Source organism: Berghia stephanieae, chromosome 1 (assembly GCF_034508935.2).
Source record: "Berghia stephanieae isolate SIO BIC M18660-M18661 chromosome 1, UCSD_Bste_1.3, whole genome shotgun sequence".
In the NCBI taxonomy this organism is placed as follows: Eukaryota; Metazoa; Mollusca; class Gastropoda; order Nudibranchia; family Aeolidiidae; genus Berghia; species Berghia stephanieae.
In genome coordinates, this window is record NC_088360.1 from 131,655,494 (window position 1) to 131,671,770 (window position 16,277).

The 16,277-nt window shown below is 37.1% G+C and overlaps 1 protein-coding gene across 5 annotated transcripts in view; it reads left to right on the forward strand.

The window, feature by feature from the left end:
* The first annotated feature begins 1,430 nt into the window (after nt 1-1,430).
* LOC144963195 (cytochrome P450 2D9-like) overlaps nt 1,431-16,277 on the forward strand; it is a 21,057-nt gene continuing 6,210 nt past the window's right edge. Inside the window, exons 1-5 of one of the 5 annotated variants that reach the window (XM_078896945.1) lie at nt 1,431-1,530; nt 7,458-7,777; nt 9,563-9,726; nt 10,697-10,809; nt 15,405-15,572. In XM_078896945.1, coding sequence (XP_078753071.1) covers nt 7,563-7,777; nt 9,563-9,726; nt 10,697-10,809; nt 15,405-15,572 — 660 coding nt within the window. In that variant the 5' untranslated portion in view covers nt 1,431-1,530; nt 7,458-7,562. Of the gene's footprint in view, nt 1,531-1,594; nt 1,619-1,645; nt 2,110-7,457; nt 7,778-9,562; nt 9,727-10,696; nt 10,810-15,404; nt 15,573-16,277 lie in introns of those variants that run through there. The other 4 variants (XM_078896947.1, XM_078896946.1, XM_078896944.1 and 1 more) reach the window with 4 other exon arrangements.

A 16,277-nucleotide genomic window follows, 5' to 3' on the forward strand; every position in this document is an offset into this window, starting at 1 on the left:
CAACAACAAAAACCCCAACCAAACAAAAAAAAATATTTTTTTTTAAATTAATAATAATAATAATAATAATAATAATAATAATAATAATAATAAATAATAATAATAATAATAATATAATAATAATAATAATAATAATAATAATAATATATCCACACACACAAGAGCAAAAAACAAACAAAAACAAAACAAACAAAAAAACATAAAATCAAAAACATAAAACCCAGTTAGATGTAAATAATGGTGTTGTAATTTAGAATTTCAAAGGGTTTAGCTCTGCAGATTTACAGTGCAACCTCTGGAATACTACAACCTCTGGATAGCGACATTGACCTCCAGTCCCGAATTTTTTGCTATATATTATTAGTAATAAAAACCCCCAATTGCGACATACATTTCAGTAAAACCCCTGTTTAGCGACATCGTTATAGCAACAAACTGCAGTTGAACCCGATGCTAGATACCCAACCATCGTCATCTCGTACTCTTAAACAATAAAAAACACTTTTAAAAAATAAAAAATAAAGCACAAACAAATGGCCTTGATTTAACATTGTTTTAATATCAGACTACAATATTAAATTTATCTATATTTTGCGCATGTTTTGTATTATTTCCACAGTACAGCAATGAATCCGATTATCATTTATCAGACCTATTGACGCTGTGAGTTTAGGTAAAATACTCAAAACTTCCGCCAGCCAAATTAAACATATCAACACACAAAACTGTGTATCCTTTAACTTTTATAGACTGATTGAATGTAAATGTTGCTGCACATTGTTATTTATTTTAGTCTGATTGACAGAATTTAGTGAGAACTAATCATTAAAATAATTGTCTAAAAACAATAACAAAGAGATGAGTGACGTCAAATTCATTCCATCTATAAATGAGTTCACGTCGGTGCATATTATATACTTATTTTATCTCATTGCATTATTATTATTCTGGTAATATATAGTTCTAAAAAATATTTCTATTTGACTTTCATTGTGTGGATTCCACGTTTCGTACCAAAAATGATTAACCACAGCCCATTATTGGTTTATTATTTAAATAAGATTTTATATCAAATATTATCCTTAAAATTTCGGGCTTCATGACGAAGGGCTGTCAGATGACAAGAATTCTTCGTGGTCTCAAAAGTGGCCAAATAGAACATCACTTGGCCAGACGCCAAACGCCACACTCTTGACTCCCTTGAAAAACTCATCGGTTTTGATAAATAAAAAAGTCGAGTAAACTTGGAAAAAAAAAGTTGCTTTACCAGAAATAGTTTGAAGAAAAAAAAAACCCTGATAAATTAACATCATTCTCTCTGGGTAGCCAGTTTTGAGAGAATTTTAAGTTTGGACTTTAGTCGAGTCTTCCAAGGATCTTTGGGATTAAATTATATTATATAATAGACTTTGTGGATTAGGTAACTTGGACTACAATAGTGTCCGTCACTTCAATTTAGCCCGGTACTAAATTTGGTATTTTTCATAGGAAGAGTTCTGGTAAACAGTAAACAAATTTTTTTCACGTCAGGTAAGTTTCACTGTTTATATAATATTTTTTTAATCAGTAATAAAGGTTACTTCTGATGGATGTTGCCTGATAACGGCCGAACAGAGAGGTTGATTGTTTATTTCATAAGGAGGACTTACGAAAGCTCCTTGTGCTAAGCGAAACAACCCAATTATTCCTTCATTAAGTGAAGATAGGTCTAGCTAGAATCTATTTTAGAGTTGGAAGTGGTTATTCAGTATCAGATACTGAATAGTGCTTTGCCACTATTCAGTATCCATAAGGAACTCTTTTTTATAGAGAGAGTGAAAAGTACGACAATCTCGGTTGAACTGCTGACCTACTTCCAGATTGAACACGTGCAGTAACTGACAGCCCGATTCAAAGTTGTAAAAATATTTTGATCGAAATTTTTAAATTTCTGCTATCGTGCAATTAACATAGTTCAAAATATCAAAATAAGAGAGGCAGTCAAATACATTTTTTAATGTCTGAATAGACATGATTAAATGTCTCTAAAAGTTCAGTGACACCATGGCATGGTGGATATAAGCTGTTTGACTCTGAGCATAAGGTTCGAGAGTTCAAATCCCTGTACGGGTAACTTTTTTTTTTTTTTCCCATATATTTTTTAAAAATTCCTTCTGTCTATTTATATTTTTAAAACTTTTGTTTTAATAATTTTATTTGCTTGAAATATACTTTAATGTTGATAATATACTATTGTTCTTTTATTATTATTATTATTATTATTATTATTATTATTATTATTATTATTATTATTATTATTACTTACTATTATTATTATCGTTGTTGTTGTAATCGTCATCATCGTCATTATTATGATTATGGTTATGATTTTTTTTTTAATCAAGTAGTTGGAGTAATTTAATCAGTTATCGATTTATTACGAATATCTTTTATGTGTTATCATCGCGTTGTTGTTTTTCATTATTGTGCTCTTCTATTGTTTATTACTTTTTAAAATCTTGCTTTTTTCTGTTGTTGTTGTTCTCCTTGTTGTTGATGTTTGTTTGTTTGTTTTGTCATCTAAGACAAACCCGATTCATTATAAATTCATTTTTAATTGAGCGATGTACTTCCGAGAATTACTTGCCGTATTATATTGAAATTTACATGACAATAATAATAATAATAATAATAAAAATAATAATAATAATAATAATAATAATAATAATAATAATAATAATAATAATAATGATAATGATAATAATGATAATGATAATAATAATAATAATAATAATATAATAATAATAATAATAATAATAATAATTTAAATAGATACTGAATATTAGACTACAATTGACATCTATTTACTGAATACACGTGGTATTTTTATGGATGTTTCTTTTTTTACGAAACCTGCCGAAACCCGACAAAGTTATGGGAAGTAGGCAGCAGTGGGGAGTGAACCTGGGACTCAGGGAAGTGTACACCATTGGGGAGTGAACCTGGGACTGGGTTTCGTTTTTAAAAAAAAGCAATTACTTTTTTACGAAACCCGCCAATATCTGACAAAGTTATGGAAGAAAGTAACAGTGGGGGAGTGAACCCGAGACTATGGTTTTTCGGCGGGTTTTGGCAGGTTTCGTAAAAAAGTAATTGCTTCATTCACGTCTGGTACCCAACTCCCATAGTTCGGCTTCATTTCCCACTGGTATCCATCTTCCATAGTCCCAGGTTCATTTCCACTGATTTCCTCTTTTCACAGTCCCAGGTTCACTCCCAACCGGTGTGCACTTCCCTGAGTCCCGGTTCATTGCCCAATGGTGCCCACTTCCCATAACTTTTGACAATTTCGGTAGGTTTCGAAATAAAAGTACATTCTGAGCTCACTGTCCACTGGTATCAGCCTCTCGCAGTCCCGGGTTCAATCCTCATCGGTGTCCAAATCCCAGATTCACTCCCCACTGCTGCCTGCTTCCCATAACTTTGTCGGCTTTTGGCGGGTTTTGTAAAAAAGTAATTCCCCTCCCCCTTGGTATTGCTTTTTTACAAAATCCAGAGTCCCAGGTTCAATTCCCACAAGTGTACACTTCCCTGATTCTCAGGATCACTCCCACTGTTGCCTACTTCAATAACTTTGTCGGATATTGCCAGGTTTAGTCGGGTTTTGTAAAAAAGTAATTGCTTTTATGTGAAACTCGCTGAAACCCGCCGAAAACCAGAGTCTCAGGTTCACTCCCCACTGGTGTACACTTCCCTGAGTCTCAGGTTCACTCCCCACTGTTGCCTACTTCCCATAACTTTCTCGGATATTGCCAGGTTTTCGTCGGGTTTCGTAAAAAAGTAATTACTTTTATGTGAAACTCGCTGAAATCCACCGAAAACCAGAGTCTCAGGTTCACTCCCCACTGGTGTACACTTCCATGAATCTCAGGTTCACTCCCCACTGTTGTCTACTTCCAACAACTTTGTCGGATATTGCCGGGTTTCGTAAAAAAGCAATTGCTTTTATATGAATCTCGCTGAATCCCGACGAAAACCAGAGTCTCAGGTTCACTCCGCACTGGTGTATATTTCCATGAATCTCAGGTTCACCCCCCACTGTTGCACTACTTCAATAACTTTGTCAGATATTGCCAGGTTTCGTCGGGTTTCGTAAAAAAGTAATTGCTTTTATGTGAAACTCGCTGAAATCCGCAGAAAACAAGAGTCTCAGGTTCACTGCCCAGTGGTGTACACTTCCATGAATCTCAGGTTCACTCCCTATTGTTGCCTACTTTCAAAATCTGTCGGATATTGCCGGGTTTCGTAAAAAAATAATTGCTTTTATGTGAAACTCGCTGAAATCCGTCGAAAACCATAGTCTCAGGTTCACACCCGACTGGTGTACACTTCCCTTAGTCTCAGGTTCACTCCCATTATTTGCCTACTTTCCATAACTTTGCCCGATTTTGTTGGGAGATGGCGCATTTTGTAAACAAAAAGTAATTGCTTTTTTTTTTTCAAAACCCGCCGACACCCAGTCACAGGTTCACTCCCCACTGGTGTACACTTCCCCGAATCTCAGGTTCACTCCCCACTGTTGCCTACTACCCATAACTTTCTCGGATATTGCCAGGTTTTGTCGGGTTTCGTAAAAAAGTAATTGCTTCTTTATGAAACTAGCTGAATCCCGCCGAAAACCATAGTCTCAGGTTCACTCCCCACTTGTGTACACTTCACTGAGTCTCAGGTTCACTCCCCACTGTTGCCTACTTCCCATAACTTTGTCGGATATTGCCAGGTTTTCGTCGGTTTTCGTAAAAAAGCAATTGCTTTTATATGAAACACGCTGAAACCCGCCGAAAAACCAGAGTCTCAGGTTCAGTCCCCACTGGTGTACACTTCCCTGAGTCTCAGGTTCACTCCCATGTTGCCTACTTCCCATAACTTTCTCGGATATTGCCAGGTTTTTGTCGGGTTTCGTAAAAAAGTAATTGCTTTTATGTGAAACTCGCTGAAATCCACCGAAAACCAGAGTCTCAGGTTCACTCCCCACTGGTGTACACTTCCATGAATCTCAGGTTCACTCCCCACTGTTGTCTACTTCCAACAACTTTGTCGGATATTGCCGGGTTTCGTAAAAAAGCAATTGCTTTTATATGAAACTCGCTGAATCCCGCCGAAAACCATAGTCTCAGGTTCACTCCCCACTGGTGTACACTTCACTGAGTCTCAGGTTCACTCCCCACGCTTTGCCTACTTTCCACAATTTTGCCGCATATTGTCGGGTTTCGTAAAAAAAGTAATCTCCCCCCCCCCCCCCCCCTATTTTGTTATTGCTTTTTTACAAAACCCAGAGTCCCAGGTTCACTCCCCACTGGTGTACACTTCCCTGAATCTCAGGTTCATCCCCTCCTCCCCCCCCCCCCCTACACACACACGCACACACACACACACGCTGCTGCCTACCTCCCATAACTTTGTCGGATATTGCCAGGTGTCGTCGGGTTTCGTAAAAAAGTAATTGCTTTTTATTACGAAACCCGCCGAAACCCAGTCCCAGGTTCACACCCCACTGGTGTACACTTCTCTGAGTCCCATATTCACTCCCACAGCTTCACTCTTCCCATAACTTTGTCAGGTTTCGGAAAAAAAACACCGTATTATAGTGCAAAACCACTATTCAGGTCAGATACTGAATAGTGCAAAACCGCTATTCAGTATCTGATACTGAATAGTGCAAAACCACTATTCAGTATCAGATACTGAATAGTGCAAAACCACTATTCAGTATCAGATACTGAATAGTGCAAAACCACTATTCAGTATCAGATACTGAATAGTGCTAGCCTTTAGAGTTTAACTCTAATTTTAATCCTAATAAAATAGGGAAAACGGCATTGGTTAAGGAGCGAGGTCCCTGTCGCCATCTTGCTTTGTTTACACAGAGACAATGGCCAGATGGTCTAAAGTGTTCAAAGACTAAAAATATTTACTTCCAACCAAAAACGTAATCAAATCTTAAACGATTAAACTTAAACGTGCTGTTTTGATTTTGATGATACCACCTGATACCACCGCATTGTGACAGATGAAGGAGAATATTGTCAAACATAAACAAATAAATAAAGAGAGAGAGAGAGAGAGAGAGAGAGAGAGAGAGAGAGAGAGAGAGAGAGAGAGAGAGAGAGATGCAATGCAATATTACAACAATTTTAAAATGAGTCCATAATTCCGTCCAGTCGGCAGACCCGCAAATATAAGTTCACTTCATCTGAAGCCTGCAGATCTGAAAAAACTTGAAACATGTCGGTTTACAGGGATATTGTGTCTTTTGGAGGTTTTTTTCGGGGGGGGGGGGGGGGGGGGGGGGGGGGGGCGTGTGTCATTAGTCATCTGGTTACAGTCTCAGTGAAATTTCAAAAATCCTCTAAACAAATCAAGAAAGAAAAAAAAATTAGAAAAATAGATTGATTGAGCAGCAATGCCAGGATAGTGGAATCAATACCTAAAGTGACAATTAAATAAGAAAAAAATCCATCCCTTTGCAACCTGTCAGGATAAAGGAGACATCCGGGTTGTGGAGTTCCAGATTAGAAAGAAGTAGGCTACCTGACTGTATTTCGTTAGGCTGGTTTTTAAAAAAAAAATAGATTTGTGAGAAACTTGGGTAAAGAGTCTTTTATAAAAATTCGACTTTGCACTGCCCAAAACAGTTCTTGAACTAAAGACCAACAGATCAAACAGATTCTGAGTGTCATACCACAAGACCTTAAAAATCACATAAATAATATCTAACCAGAATGAGGTAGTCTTCAATATTTTTTGGATAAAATGAATCAGGGATTGCTTACAAAACGTTAGTCCTGTTATCTATTTTACCTGTCTGACCTCACATCCAATTTCTTTAGCATTAAAATTTTATTTGATGATTGAAATATTTTTTTTTTTAATTTTTAAATTGAGCTTTTATATAGCTCATAATCCACTAAATGTGCTCAAAACGCTTTACAAGGGGTCCCTGGCCAACAGCAAAATGTAACATTTAGGACTTGACATGATGCCTGTTAGGCGATATTACAATTTTTTGGGACAGAGACAATGCTGTAAACGGCCAGGTATTCATTTTACACTGGAATACAGTGAGAGAATGTGAGTAAAGAGTCTTTTCCAAGGACTCAACTATGCGCTGAGTGAGGCTCGAACCCAGGACCTTCCAATCTGAAAGCGAGTGTCATACCACAAGACCACATAGCCGCATTTACCATACATTCTTTCTTTATCTTTAATGTAAAAAAATAACTATATGATTTATATATATATATATATATATATATATATTATATATATATATATATATATATATATATATATATATATATATATATATATATATATATATATATATATATAAATCATTATATATTTAGATGGCCTTTACTCATTCCAGATAACTTGCACTAAGTCAACTTTTTTATAAAACGTTCTATTATCCCCAGACCTATTCCTGAACTTGAGAGACAACATTCTTCAATTTAGTGAAGCTGAAAACTAGACTGTGAAGATTTTCTATACTTCATAGTTGTTGAAAAGAGACCAGAACAATGACGTTGACATCCGAGCTTTTTTCTTGGGTCACCCAGTTGCCTCCCTTGCTTTACATCTTGATTGGTCTGACAGCTGTGTGGTTCCTTATGACAAGGGAGCATCTGCCAGATAACATACCTCCATTTGCTGTGAGACCCTACCCTGTACTAGGACATATTCCTTTGATACGGTCTGGAAGTATTCTTGCAGTCTTTAAGGAGTGGAGAGAGAAGTAAGTTTTTTGGAAAAAATAATTTGTTTGGAGTTTTTCATATATACTTATCTACTTACTTACTATCCAGCGTCATCTTCATTGATGCATAGTTGAGTCCTTGGAGAAGACTCTTTACTCACATTCTCTCACTATACTCAGGCGTAAAATGAGTACTTGGCTATTAGCAGCGTTGTCTCTGTCGGAAAAAAAAATTGCAATATAGCCTAACAGGCATCATGTCCCGTTTTACATGTTACGTGTTGCTGTTGGTCATGGACCCCTTGTAAAGTGCTATATAAAAGCTCAAGCAAGTAAAAAGAGCAGAAATTAAATTTGGGACGAACAAGAGGTGTTGACTTTAAGCAGACATTGACTTTAAGAGTGTTGAGTTTATGCAGATTCCACTGTATTATTATCCACTCACACTTCTAAACTGCAGAAACAGCATTGTTGATAAGATAAACGTCATAAATTGCTAGTTCATTTTATCACAATGACAACTATAATTTGTAGCCTAAAGTTCGTCACAGTTTGTAGAACTAACTGGACAGGAAAAATGGCTTTGGTTAAGTAAAAAAAACAACAAAACTTGAGCATTTATATTGTACATTATCCACTTAACATGCTCAAAGCGCTTTACAAGGGGTCCCTGGCCAACAGCAATACTAAACACGTTGGACGTCCCGTTAGACGCCTGTTAGACGATATTACAATTTTTCCGGACAGAGACAATGCTGTTAACGGCCATGTACTCATTTTACACCTGAGTACTGTGAGAGAATGTGAGTAAAGACCCTTTCCAAGGCTCAACTATCCACTGTGCAGAGGACTTTCCACCCCGAAGGCGGCTGTCAAGTCACTAGACCAATTAGCCACACCATAACAAGTGTATCATGTTGTACTGTACTTTATGCCAGACCTAGCTGACCCGCCCACCTTATTACAGTGTAGCCAAGTTTCTAGACATCATATTCCAGACCTTCCTACTTGAAAATTTTAAAATTCGTCGTTTTTAGGAGATAAAAGTAGTAGTCGCTATAGTTAACTTTATAGATCAACAATTTACCCTCTCAAGAGTTAAATAACACTTCAAAATTCTTAAAATGGGGATGATCTATATTACCTACTTTCCATGTGCTCAAGGTCATTGGTCACATTGCAAAATGTGCTCAAATTGACCCACATTTTGAAAAGTGAAATATCCAACATCATAATTGATCACTTTGTTCAGCTTGAATTGTGGGTATGTTTATAACTTTAATAAACACAGCAGCGTGTTTACATTTATTGAGAAATGTCCAATCATTGTACAGCAACAAATCATGTGATCGATGACTAGGTTGGACAAAAACATGGATATAGATCGTTCTCCCATTATCTAGCTTTCATTTTCAATAAGTTTTCGTGACTTAGAGGTGCTCAGGACGTTTTGAAACAGAACCCAAAAATGCCCCAAAGGCCTGAATATAAGTTCTGAGGAACTAAACTTTACTTTTCAATAAGATTTATTGAGTCAAAGAGGTGAATGCAGTTCTGTAGCTGGAGCCAGAATTCGTATTTCTACTAATTTTTCGTAGTGCTAGGCAGGTCTGTTTTAAGTAACGGTGGCTTTATCCATATACATACATATATATATATATATATATATATATATATATATATATATATATATATATATATTATATATATATATATATATATATAGATTTATATATATATAATAAATTTAGAATAGGTTGATCTAACCTCTGTTTTGAACATTTTTCTTTTTTTTTTGGTGTGTTTTTTTTTTTCTCTTTCCAGAGCAGGAGATATCTTTAGCTTTAAACTTGGATCAAAACTTGTCGTTGTCTTCAACAACTTTGAACTCATGAAAGAGGCGTTTGTCAAGAAAGGGGAATTCTTCTCTGATAGACCTACCAATAGCCCATTTATGAAGAGGGACTTGCAAAAGGGAGGATTGAAAGGTAAATTTTGAGTGATGGTGATATAAAAAAAAAAAAAATTGAGCTATTATATAGCGCGATATCCACTAAACCTGCTCAAAGCACTTTACAAGGGGCCCCTGGCCAACAGCAACATGTAACATTTAGGACAGAACATGATGTCTGTTAGGCAATATTACAATTGTTTTTGAACAGAGACAACACTATTAACGGCCAGATACTCATTTTACACCTGAATAAGGTGAGAGAATGTGAGTAAAGAGCCTTTTCCAAGGGCTCAACTATGCGCTGAGCCAGGCTAGAACCCAGGACCTCCCGATTCGGTGGTAAGGGGGTATGGAGGGTGGTAATTTTATTTTCAAGATTTTTTTTGTGAGGAGGATTCTATTTTCAGGGGGGGTGGGGGAATCATCCTTCCCTACTTTCAAACCTCTTCACAATTCACTCACCTGGCTACGACAATGGAAAATATTTTGTGATAAACCATCCTTCTATTTATTTATGAACAAACAAAAAAATCTACAACAAATATTTTGTGCGGCTATGTGGTCTTGTGGCGTGACACTCACTTTCGGATCAGAAGGTCCTGGGTTTGAGCCTGGCTTGGTGCATGGTTGAGTTGGAAAAGGCTCTTTACTCACATTTTCTCACTGTACTCAGGTGTAAAATAAGTACCTGGCTGTTAACAGCATTGTCTTTGTCCGAAAAAAATTGATATATCGCCTAACAGGTGTCATGTCTCCTCCTACACGTTTAGTGTTGCTGTTGGTCAGGGACCTCTTGTAAAGCGCTCTGAGCCTGTTAGTGGATATTGCGCTATATATAAGCTCAATTTTTAGGCTAGAATGCACTTTCTATTTCTCATTTCATGCTAACAGATAAGGGATAAATTACAAAAATTTGCTTTATGACTCTGAAATCACCTGTTTTCTTTTTTTTTGTTACGAGCATAAAAGAAAAATCTACAACAAATACTTTGTTTTGTTTTCAGGTATTGTTGGAAATAATGGCCCAGGGTGGAAAGAGCAGCGAAGTGTTTCTATGCAGATACTCAGAGATTTCGGAATGGGGAAAAATTTTCTAGCAGAAAAAATAACTGAGGAGGTGATTCATTTGATGTTTTTTTTTTCTTTGCATTTTTTTCTTATGTTATATCCCTAGGACCTGGGGCGACCATCCCCAACCCAGCGCGTCCACAGGTGGCGGATCGTGGAACGGCCTACAGATCCTGATCTATAGGTTAGCTGTAAAGCCGCGGACCAACTGGCGATAGTCGTGGAGAGTGAGGTTGGGTAGTCTGGCAGCACAGCTACACATACAAAATGCCTCATATACTCTATGAAGGGACTATCAAGGTGAATGGGAGGCGCCTTAAAACCTGCCAAATGCTCCCACTGCCTTGTGGGTTATGACCGGGAGGTCAAAAGGCTATGGAGTAAACCAGATAAAAATCCGTCAGAAGGCAACGGGAAACCACTGACGTATCATCCCAAGATCGTCATGATGTCCGTCCAAGCGAATCTAGTCAACGACGTCAATGGATGTTTTTCGAGCAACTCGATTACAGCCTCGTCCGGTAGAGATAGTCATGCAGGTGAACAGGTGACTCTCGACCGTCATCCAGCTACTGTGCACCACCAAACATTACGAACAGCAACATGGAATGTAAGAAGTCTGTACCAGAAAGGAAAATTAGCAAATGTAGTTATGGAAATGAAGAGATTGAATATCAATGTTTTAGGATTATCAGAAGTTAGATGGAAAGGAGCAGGAGAACTTAATTATGATGACTGTAAAATTATATACTCAGGAGGAGGAGAACACCAAAGGGGAGTTGGAATTATACCAGATAATAAAACGGCGCGAGCAGTCAAAGGATTCTGGCCCATATCAGACAGAGTAATGGCAATCAAACTACAAGCAAAACCTTTTGATTTTGATATTTTACAAATATACGCCCCAACCACCAGTCACGATGATGAAGAAGTGGAAAATTTCTATCAACAAATAGATAAAGCAATGCATCAGTTTAAGTCTTCAGACATAAAACTCATCATGGGCGATTTTAATGCCAAGGTGGGCCGAGAAAGAATAGAAGATATTGTGGGCCCACATGGTCTGGGAGACAAAAATGACAGAGGTGATCGTCTTATTCAATGGTGCCGTCAACATGATCTGACAATCACAAATACTTGGTCAACAAACCACAATAGAAGGAAGTGGACATGGAAAAGTCCTGGAGATGGAGTGAGAAACCAAATTGATTACATACTCATCAGCAAACGTTTCCGAAACTCGGTTTTGTATGCCAAATCTATGCCGGGGGCTGACTGTAACAGCCATCATATACCTGTGCTATGCCCCATACGAGTTAAATTGAAAATCTGCAAAAGAGCAAAGGCTAAACCTAAATACCAACTAGACATTCTCCGGGAGGAACAGAAGATACAAGAAAAATTTGAACTATCAGTAAGAAACAAGTTTGAAGTGCTTGGAGAACTAACAGATATAGAAGAGAAATATGAGCAGTTTAAAGACAGTGTTGCTGCATCATTAGAAGAAAATGTTCCAACCACACTTAAGTTGCAGAAGAAGAAATGGATTACTCCAGAGATATTAGAATTAATGAATGAGAGAAGAAAGGCCAAAAATCAGGAAGAAAAATACAAGACTCTGAACAGGCAGATAAAAAGAAAATGCAACGAAGCTAAAGAAGACTGGATAAATGAACAATGTCACTATATAATGTCCTGCAAAGAAAAAAATGGCAAATTCTTCCATCAGAAAATCAAAGAAGTGACAAACAAAACTAAATCAGGTGCTAAAAGTGGATGCATCAAAGACAAGCGTGGAAACACCATCATGGACAAAGACTGCATTCTAAACAGATGGTCAGAATATATTGAAGAACTTTTTTTTGATAATCGAGGAGAAATGCCTATGATAAAAGAACTGGAAGGGCCTTCTATAATGAAAGATGAAGTTAGGAACGTCATGAAAAGCATGAAAAATGGAAAAGCTGCAGGACCTGATGCCATAACAATTGAAGCCTTGACTGGCCTGGGTGAATGGGGGATTGAATTCATCACAAACCTTCTAAATCAAGTGTATGACACAGGAAAAATGCCAACTGATATGAAACGATCCATTTTTATAGCACTACCAAAAAAGCCAGGGGCAGTTGATTGTGAACAACACAGAACTATTAGCCTAATGAGCCACCTCACAAAAATTCTTTTGAAGATAATTTTACTAAGAATAAGAAATAAAATACGACCTGAAATTGGGGAGATGCAATTTGGTTTTGTTGAGGACAAGGGTACCAGAAATGGAATATTCACATTATCAATGCTGATGGAAAGATGTATTGAAGTAAATAAAGATCTGTATATGTGTTTCATCGACTATTCAAAAGCCTTTGATAAAGTACAACACGAAAAACTATTCAAAATTCTATCATCCTTGGACATTGATGGTAAAGATTTAAGAATATTACGGAATTTGTACTGGGAACAAGAAGCAGCAATGCGTGTTGACAATGAACTAAGCAGTTTTACACCCATTAGAAGAGGAGTTAGGCAGGGGTGTGTTTTGTCTCCAGATTTATTCAACCTCTATAGTGAAATGATATTAAGAGATATCGAACATAAGAAGGGGGTGTGTATTGGAGGAAAGAATGTAACAAATCTGAGGTATGCAGATGATACGGTTCTACTGGCAGAATCTGAACATGAACTACAAGAATTACTGGATGTTGTAGTCAGGAGTAGTGAAAATATGGGACTGGAACTGAATATATCTAAAACAGAATGTATGACGGTATCTAAAAATAATAACCCACCAGCCTGTGTAATAACAAGCAGAGGACAAACAATACAACAAGTTGAATGTTTCAAATATTTAGGCTTCAATGTAACATCCAATGGAAAATCAGATTGTGAAATAAAGAAAAGAATAGGTATGGCGAAGAATGCATTCAACCAGCTGCATACAATTATGAAAAACAGGAATATTAGCATGAAAACAAAAATCAAAGTCCTGGATTGCTATGTACTGTCTGTGCTGCTATATGGTTGTGAGAGCTGGACCATAAACAAGACCATGGTTAAAAGACTGGAGGCAGTGGAAATGTGGTTTTACAGAAGAATGATGAGGGTGTCATGGATGGAAAGGAAAAGAAATGAAGAAATTTTAGAAATGGCAAACAGAAAAGATCACTGATAACAAAAATCATCAAACGCCAAATGGAATTTTTAGGACACATTATCCGCCACCCTGGTTTGGAAATACTCGCCTTGACTGGAAAGATGAATGGAAAAAGAATAAGAGGAAGACAAAGAATAACGTATTTGAAAGGGATAAGAACTTGGACAGATGAAGCTGAGAAAGGTGGCGCTGCTTTAATAGAATTGGCAAGAGATAGATCAGCTTGGCGGAAGATGACCTCCGACGTCTGCTTCAGATATGGAACTACATGAGATATATCCCTAGCTTGCAAAAAAAAAAAGAAAGAAAAAAAAGTTCTACAGTTCTAAATTTTGATATGACACATTTACGAAAAGTCGCATTAATCAATACATTCAAATTTGAACACATTGAAATAATTTCGTATTTTTATAACTGATTTTTAAGAAATTTTACTTTTAACTTGGGGGTCCAGTCAGCTCAGTTGGTAGAGCACTCGCTTCACATGCAAAGGGACTAAGACCGATTCCAGGTGAAGTCGAGGTTTATTTCTGATCCCCTTTGTCCGCCCAGCAGTGATTGGATGGCTGGGTCTGTTAGATCTGGCGGAAAGTACTTTGCGATCGACTAGCCTCTTATCCAAAAGGTAGCAAGCAATTGTTATTGTCCATTTCATACTATAAAAACTGGGATAAACTCCAGCTCCAGAGGCCTTATGGCTCTGAAGGACTACTTGGTTGGTTGATATTTTTTAAATTAGAGTGTAAAGAGACAAGGGATTTTAAAAGCTTTCTTTTCCTACATAGCCTATCACAAAATTGTTTTAGCAGTTAATTGAGCCCTCTTTAACTTCATTTCCTTCTTTTCGTTTTCTTTCAACAGTTAATATAGGAAATTGGATATATAACAATAACAATTCAAATTGCATATTACTCAGAGTACATGTGAGTAATAACATATAAGAAATAAGAATAAATAGAAAAATATTAGATCTTTATGATCTTTCTCCGACATTGTGCGGCTATGTGGTCTAGTGGTATGACACTCGCTTTCGGATCGGAAGGTCCTGTGTTCGAGCCTCGATCAGCGCATAGTCGAGTCCTTGGAAAAGGCTCTTAACTCACATTCTCTCACTGTACTCAGGTGTAAAATGGATACCTGGCTGTTAACAGTGTTGTCTCTGACGGAAAAAATTGTAATATCACCTAACAGGCGTCATCTCTCGTTCTACATGTTACATATTGCTGTTGTTGTTCAGGGACACCTTGTAAAGCGCTTTGAGCACAATAAGTGGATGCCGTGCTATATAAAAGCTCTTTTTTTTGGGGGGGGGGGGGGGGGTTGGGGTTTTTTTCATTGCCGATTCATGTCATATCCACAAAGACATTTTGTAGGGAGGAGCTTTTTTTTAATACCCATATTGTGTTTTTTAAGAGAAGTTTTATTGCCTGCTGGCTCATATATTATATATATGCCCTTCCTTTTTTAATTCAATAACTCCTGGTCTCTCACAGATTACCATTTACTTAGATACACTATCCAAGTTCAAAGGTGAGCCTGCCGATATCAAACTTCTCACCAACGCTTCAGTCTCCAACGTGATCTGTGCTATTCTGATTGGGAGACGGTTTGAATTGGATGATCCAGATTTTGTCTATCTCCTAAAACTTCTCAATGAGCAGGTGAGAATTTTGTTATATCAATTAATTGTTTTTTTTTTATATGGAATTCATAGAGTAGCGATGGTTTTTAAAGTAGTAAGTGCAACGTTAGTGTAATCTCAGTTGCAAGGTCTTAAATGTTAAGTTTTGCTGTTGGCCAGGGACCCCTTATAAAACGCTTTGAGCATGTTTAGTGGATATTGCGCTATATAAAAGCTCCATTATTTTTTTAAAATTTTAGTTGTAGTAGTAGAAATTATTTTTTTAAATTGAGCTTTTATCTAGTGTAACATCCACTAAATGTGCTCAAAGGGCTTTACAAAGGGTCCCTTACCAACAGCACACGTAACATTTAGAACGAGGCAACACAAACATATAACATTGAGATGATTGAGGCATTGAGTAAGCTCCGATATTGGGAGCTAATATGGCTATTAAGCTTAATAGCTAGCTTACAAACTTCACAGCATTTGTGTGTTGAACCGAAGACCTCAAGAAGTTGGGAGAGCAGTTCAAAATAGAGCCTATGTTTGAAACCACTTTGTTTTGGAGTGGTAGATGGCTCGACTGTACAGCTACCCTCTCACAGCTAGGCAGAGTTGTTGTAGTTGTATCAGTAAGGTGGTGGGTTTGAGCCCCCATTGCCGCCAATTTTTATTCTCTTTTGTCTTCTTACACTTTTCTACTCACTTCATTTCTTGTTATGGTCACTATAGAAATAGTTGT